General features: G+C 34.9%; 1 protein-coding gene across 1 annotated transcript; it reads left to right on the top strand.

The window, feature by feature from the left end:
- Positions 1-6,167: 6,167 nt before the first annotated feature.
- Positions 6,168-6,788, top strand: LOC137619685 (trichohyalin-like). Its single transcript, XM_068349946.1, has one exon. The coding sequence runs from the start codon at positions 6,168-6,170 to the stop codon at positions 6,786-6,788; it is 621 nt and encodes a 206-aa protein (XP_068206047.1).
- Positions 6,789-7,268: the final 480 nt, after the last annotated feature.

The following is a 7,268-nucleotide window of genomic DNA, read 5'->3' as shown; positions in this document are numbered from 1 at the left end:
GAGTCCCTCAGACACCCTGCCTGACTCCCAGCTCATGGCTTCGTCTGCCATATCCTCTGACAGTACCTAACGCCAACCTCGACTCATATCTCTTTGCTGCCACAGTGATGCTCACTGTCTTGGTCAGCAGAGATACGTTTGCCTGATTTTGTTATGCTAGAATTCAGTTCCGCATCAAAGGTGTGATCCATTCAAGTAGAAAAGCAGACTATATCCTCACTGTGATCCCAACAACACTCTCCCAGATATCTCCATTTAGATTTACTAACAAAGGGATGCCCCATATAGTACGTTGCCCTCAACTCATACCTTCTGGAGCAGTACTCATCTTCGCCAGCTGCCCGTGTGGCCAAGAGTTTTTGGCTCTTTCGTCATCCATTTGGGGATCAAAAGGTGTCGTTTCCCAAAGTGAAATAATCAGTATTGCTCACCTTGCGCATACTGCATACCTGCAGAAGCCTGGAAGGCTCTTGATGAGGAAGGAATTGACATATTGTGGCAGTTAATGAAAAAGATTATGGAAAGTGAGACAATACCCGAAAAATGGAGGGAAAGTATATTAATCCCAATATTCAAAGAGAAAGGGGACATACAGTGTTGTGAAAATTATCGAGGAATAAAACTCATGTCACATACACTGAAGGTATTTGAAAGAATTATGGATGAAAGATTACGGCAGCAAGTTTCCATCGGTAGACAGCAACTAGGATTCATGAAGGGGCTTAGTACTGTGGATGGTATTTTCGCTTTGAGACAAATTATGGAAAAATACAGAGAGAAGCAAAAGGTCTTGCATATGGCCTTTATAGACCTAGAGAAGGCATATGACAGAGTACCACGACAGGAAATATGGAGATGTCTCAGGGGGAGAGGAGTGATGGAGAAGTATGTCAGAATGATCAGGGAGATGTATAGAAATGTAAAGACCAGCGTCAGATCTACAGTTGGAAGAACAGAAAATTTCCAAGTTGGAGTCGGGCTACATCAGGGATCTGCTCTAAGCCCACTCCTGTTTAACATCGTCTTGGGTGTGTTAACAGAGGATGTCAGGGAGGAGCCACCATGGTGTCTGCTCTATGCAGATGATATAGTCTTGGTAGCCGAGAACAGGGAAGAACTGGAGGGGAAACTAGAAAGATGGAGATATGCCTTGGAGAGTAGAGGTTTAAGAATAAGCAGGAAGAAGACAGAGTATATGACAACCGAGATGGATGGCGACCAGCAAACAACGATCAAATTAGGCGGAGGAAACATCAAAAGGGTTCATAAATTCAAGTACCTTGGTTCAGTGATCGACAATGGGGGGAACATGGAAGAGGAAATTAACAACCGGATTCAGTGTGGTTGGAACAACTGGAGGAAGGTGTCTGGCATCATATGTGATAGGAAAGTCCCTATAAGATTGAAGGGCAGAGTGCACAAGGCAGTGGTCAGACCAGCAATGACATATGGATTGGAAGCAGCACCCCTAAAGAAAACAGAGGGTAGAAAGTTGAACGTAACCGAGATGAGGATGCTTAGGTGGATGAGTGGAGTAACCAAAAAGGACAGGGTTAGAAATGAACATATTAGGGGTACAGTAAAAGTCACTGAGGCATCAAAGAAAGTGCAAGAGGCAAGGTTAAGATGGTATGGCCACCTGATGAGAAGAGAAGGGCAACACATGGCAAGAGAAGTGATGGACGTGGAGGTGGATGGAACACGAAGGAGAGGAAGACCTAAGACCAGGTGGAGAGATTGCATTAGAGATGATATGAGGGAGAAGGGAGTATGGGAGGAAATGACACAGGACAGAGGGAGGTGGAAGAGACTCATTAGAAACGGCGACCCCGAATAGGGATAAAGCTGGGAAGAAAAAGAAAGCTCACCTTGCGCCTACAGCAAACAGTTTTCCTCGTGAAGAGAACCTACTTCCTGCACTTCCGGTACAATGCCTGCCGGAACCTGTGCCAGCCTCCCTTCCCGATCGACACCTTGCCTATGAAGGAGACTTACTGACAAATGTCAACGCTCTCGTGGACAGCACCTTCCCCGCCATTAAGAACTCAATTTCTCACAAAAGGGACAATCCCTCAATGCCGACTGAAGCTGAGTGAATGGTATAGGACATCGTCGTCCAATTTGGTAGTGGGAAGAAGGCATTGATAAAGCTTATACTAAAGAAAGCCTACTTAGAAAATATTTATCCTCCAGAAATCCTACCTTATATAAAACTTAACCACAGCAAAAAAAATTACCTTGGCAAAAACTTACTATAGAAGCATAAACTGTATAAAGCTTACAGTATATAAAATTTATCCTTACTATCAGCTTACCACAAAAACAAACCCTTCCTCTAAAAAAAGCTTAACTTAGATAAAGCTTATCACTACAAAAAAAAAATACATGACATGGAGTGGAACAAAATTATCCTGGAATATTAAATTATCAAGAAAAATTAAAAAAATAAAGGACATTAAGAGGGACAAAATTATCATGGAATATGAAACTGACAAGAAAAACCGAAAAAATAATGCAGGACATGGAGAGGGGAAATCAACATGGAAAATGAAATTGACATGAATATTAAAAAAAAAAATTACATGAACAGGGACGAAACTATCGTGGAAAAGTAAATTAATATAAAGAAGAAAAAAATACAGGACATGGAGAAAGACAAATTTATCATGGAAAAGGAAATTGACATAAATAATAGAAAAAGACAGTATATGGAAAGGAACAAAATCATTACGAAAAAGGAAATTAAAAAGAAAAAGAAAAAAAAATTACGACATGGAGAGAAGAAAAAATTTCTTAGAAAATGAAATTGATGTGAAGAATAAAAAATATATGACAAAGTGAGGGACAAAATTCTGAAAACTGAAACTGATATCAAGATTAGAAATATACAGGATATAGAGAGGGACAAATTTATCAGGGAAAAGTTAATTGATATGAAGAATAGAAAAATACAGGACAAGCAGAGGGACAAATTTATCACGGAAAAGTTAATTGAAATGAAGAATAGAAAAATACAGGACAAGGAGGGGGACAAATTAATAATGGAAAAGAAAATTGATATGAAGAATAGAAAAATAGAGGACATCGAGAGGGACACATTTATCATGGAAAAGGGAATTGATAAGAAAAATAAAAAAATAGAGAGCAAGGAGAGGGCCAAATTTATCATGGAAAAGTTAATAGATATGAAAAATAAAAAAATACAGGAAAAGGAGAGGGACAAATTTATCATGGAAAAGTTAATTAATATGAAGAATAGAAAAGTAAAGAACAGGGAGAGGGACATATTTATCATGAAAAATTAAATAGATATGAAGAATAAAAAAAAAGAGGACATGGAGAGAGACAAATTCATCATGGAAAAGTTAATAGATATGAAGAATAGAAAAAAACAGGACAAGGAGAGGGGCAAATTCATCATGGAAAAGTTAATTGATATGAAGAGTAGAAAAATACAGGACATGGAGAGGGACAAATTCATCATGGAAAAGTTAATAGATATGAAGAATAGAAAAATACAGGACAAGGAGAGGAACAAATTTATCATGGAAAAGTTAATAGATATGAAGAATGGAAAAAACAGGTCAAGGAGAGGGGCAAATTCATCATGGAAAAGTTAATAGATATGAAGAATAGAAAAAAACAGGTCAAGGAGAGGGGCAAATTCATCATGGAAAAGTTAATAGATATGAAGAATAGAAAAAAACAGGACAAGGAGAGAGACAAATTCATCATGGAAAAGTTAATAGATATGAAGAATAGAAAAATACAGGACAAAGAGAGGGACAAATTCATCATGGAAAAGTTAATAGATATGAAGAATAGAAAAAAACAGGTCAAGGAGAGGGGCAAAATCATCATGGAAAAGTTAATAGATATGAAGAATAGAAAAATACAGGACAAGGAGAGGAACAAATTTATCATGGAAAAGTTAATAGATATGAAGAATAGAAAAAACAGGACAAGGAGAGGGACAAATTCATCACGGAAAAGTTAATTGATATGAAGAATAGAAAAATACAGGACAAAGAGAGGGACAAATTCATCATGGAAAAGTTAATTGATATGAAGAATGGAAAAATACAGTACATGGACAGGGACAAATTCATCATGGAAAAGGGAATAGATATGAAGAATAGAAAAATACAGTACATGGACAGGGACAAATTTATCATGGAAAAGGAAATAGATATGAAGAATAGATAAGTACAGGACATGGGGAGAGACAAAATTATCATGGAAAAGGAAATAGATATGAAGAATAAAAAAATAAAGTACATGGAGAGGGACAAATTTATCATGGAAAAGGAAATAGATATGAAGAATAGAAAAATAGAGTACATGGAGAGGGGCAAAACTATCATGGAAAAGGAAATATATATGAAGAATAGAAAAATACAGTACATGGAGAGGGACAAATTTATCATGGAAAAGGAAATAGATATAAAGAATAGAAAAATACAGTTTATGGAGACGGACAAATTTATCATGGAAAAGGAAATAGATATAAAGAATAGAAAAATAGAGTACATGGAGAGGGAAAAATTTATCATGGAAAAGGAAATAGATATGAAGAATAGAAAAATACAGTACATGGAGAGGGACAAAATTATCATGGAAAAGGAAAGAGATATGAAGAATAGAAAAATACAGGACATGGAGAGGGACAAATTCATCATGGAAAAGGGAATAGATATGAAGAATAGAAAAATACAGGACATGCAGAGGGACAAAACTATCATGGAAAAGGAAATATATATGAAGAATAGAAAAATACAGTACATGGACAGGGACAAATTTATCATGGAAAAGGATATAGATATAAAGAATAGAAAAATACAGTACATGGAGAGGGACAAATTTATCATGGTAAAGGAAATAGATATGAAGAATAGAAAAATACAGTACATGGAGAGGGACAAAATTATCATGAAAAAGGAAATAGATATGAAGAATAGAAAAATATAGTACATGGAGAGGGACAAATTTATCATGGAAAAGGAAATAGATATGAAGAATAGAAAAATACAGGACATGGAGAGGGACAAATTTATCATGGAAAAGGAAATAGATATGAAGAATAGAAAAATACAGGACATGGAGAGGGACAAAACAATCATGGAAAAGGAAATAAATATAAAGAATAGAAAAATACAGTACATGGAGAGGGACAAATTTATCAAGGAAAAGGAAATAAATATAAAGAATAGAAAAATACAGTACATGGAGAGGGACAAATTTATCAAGGAAAAGGAAATATATATGAAGAATACAAAAATACGTGACATGGAGAGGGACTAAATTATCATGGAAAAGGAAAGAGATATGAAGAATAGAAAAATACAGGACATGGAGAGGGACAAAACTATCATGGAAAAGGAAATAGAATGAAGAATAGAAAAATACAGTACATGGAGAGGGACAAAACTGTCATGGAAAAGGAAATAGATATAAAGAATAGAAAAAAGAGGTACATGGAGAGGGACAAATTCATCATGGAAAAGGAAATAGATATAAAGAATAAAAAAAAGAGTACATGGAGAGGGACAAACTTATCATGGAAATGGAAATAGATATGAAGAATAGAAAAATACAAGACATGGAGAGGGACAAATTCATCATGGAGAAGGAAATAGATATGAAGAATAGAAAAATACAGGACATGGAGAGGGACAAAACTATCATGGAAAAGGAAATAGATATGAAGAATAGAGAAATACAGTACATAGAGAGGGACAAATTTATCTTGGAAAAGGAAATAGATATAAAGAATAAAAAAAAAGAGTACATGGAGAGGGATAAATTTATCATGGAAAAGGAAATAGATATGAAGAATAGAAAAATACAGTGACATGGAGAGGGACTAAATTATCATGGAAAAGGAAAGAGATATGAAGAATAGAAAAATACAGGACATAGAGAGGGACAAAACTATCATGGAAAAGGAAATAGAATATGAAGAATAGAAAAATACGTGACATGGAGAGGGACTAAATTATCATGGAAAAGGAAAGAGATATGAAGAATAGAAAAATACAGGACATGGAGAGGGACAAAACTATCATGGAAAAGGAAATAGAAATGAAGAATAGAAAAATACAGTACATGGAGGGGGACAAAACTATCATGGAAAAGGAAATAGATATAAAGAATAGAAAAAAGAGGACATGGAGAGGGACAAATTCATCATGGAAAAGTTAATAGATATGAAGAATAGAAAAAAACAGGACAAGGAGAGGAACAAATTTATCATGGAAAAGTTAATAGATGTGAAGAATAGAAAAAAACAGGACAAGGAGAGGGACAAATTCATCATGGAAAAGTTAATTGATATGAAGAGTAGAAAAATACAGAAAAAAGAGAGGGACAAATTCATCATGGAAAAGTTAATTGATATGAAGAATGGAAAAATACAGGACATGGAGAGGGACAAATTCATCATGGAAAAGGGAATAGATATAAAGAATAGAAAAATACAGGACAAGGAGAGGGACAAATTTATCATGGAAAAGTTAATAGATATGAAGAATAGAAAAAAACAGGACAAGGAGAGGGACAAATTCATCATGGAAAAGTTAATTGATATGAAGAATAGAAAAATACAGAAAAAAGAGAGGGACAAATTCATCATGGAAAAGTTAATTGATATGAAGGATGGAAAAATACAGGACATGGAGAGGGACAAATTCATCATGGAAAAGGGAATAGATATGAAGAATAGAAAAATACAGTACATGGACAGGGACAAATTTATCATGGATAAGGAAATAGATATGAAGAATAGATAAGTACAGGACATGGGGAGAGACAAAATTATCATGGAAAAGGAAATAGATATGAAGAATAAAAAAATAAAGTACATGGAGAGGGACAAATTTATCATGGAAAAGGAAATAGATATGAAGAATAGGAAAATAGAGTACATGGAGAGGGGCAAAACTATCATGGAAAAGGAAATATATATGAAGAATAGAAAAATACAGGACATGGAGAGGGACAAATTCATCATGGAAAAGGGAATAGATATGAAGAATAGATAAGTACAGGACATGGGGAGAGACAAATTCATCATGGAAAAGTTAATTGATATGAAGAATAAAAAAATAAAGTACATGGAGAGGGACAAATTTATCATGGAAAAGGAAATAGATATAAAGAATAGAAAAATACAGTACATGGAGAGGGGCAAAACTATCATGGAAAAGGAAATATATATGAAGAATTGAAAAATACAGTACATAGAGAGGGACAAATTTATCATGGAAAAG

This window comes from Palaemon carinicauda, chromosome 2 (genome assembly GCF_036898095.1).
Source record: "Palaemon carinicauda isolate YSFRI2023 chromosome 2, ASM3689809v2, whole genome shotgun sequence".
In the NCBI taxonomy this organism is placed as follows: domain Eukaryota; kingdom Metazoa; phylum Arthropoda; class Malacostraca; order Decapoda; family Palaemonidae; genus Palaemon; species Palaemon carinicauda.
This window is presented reverse-complemented; position numbering and strand designations above follow the sequence as displayed.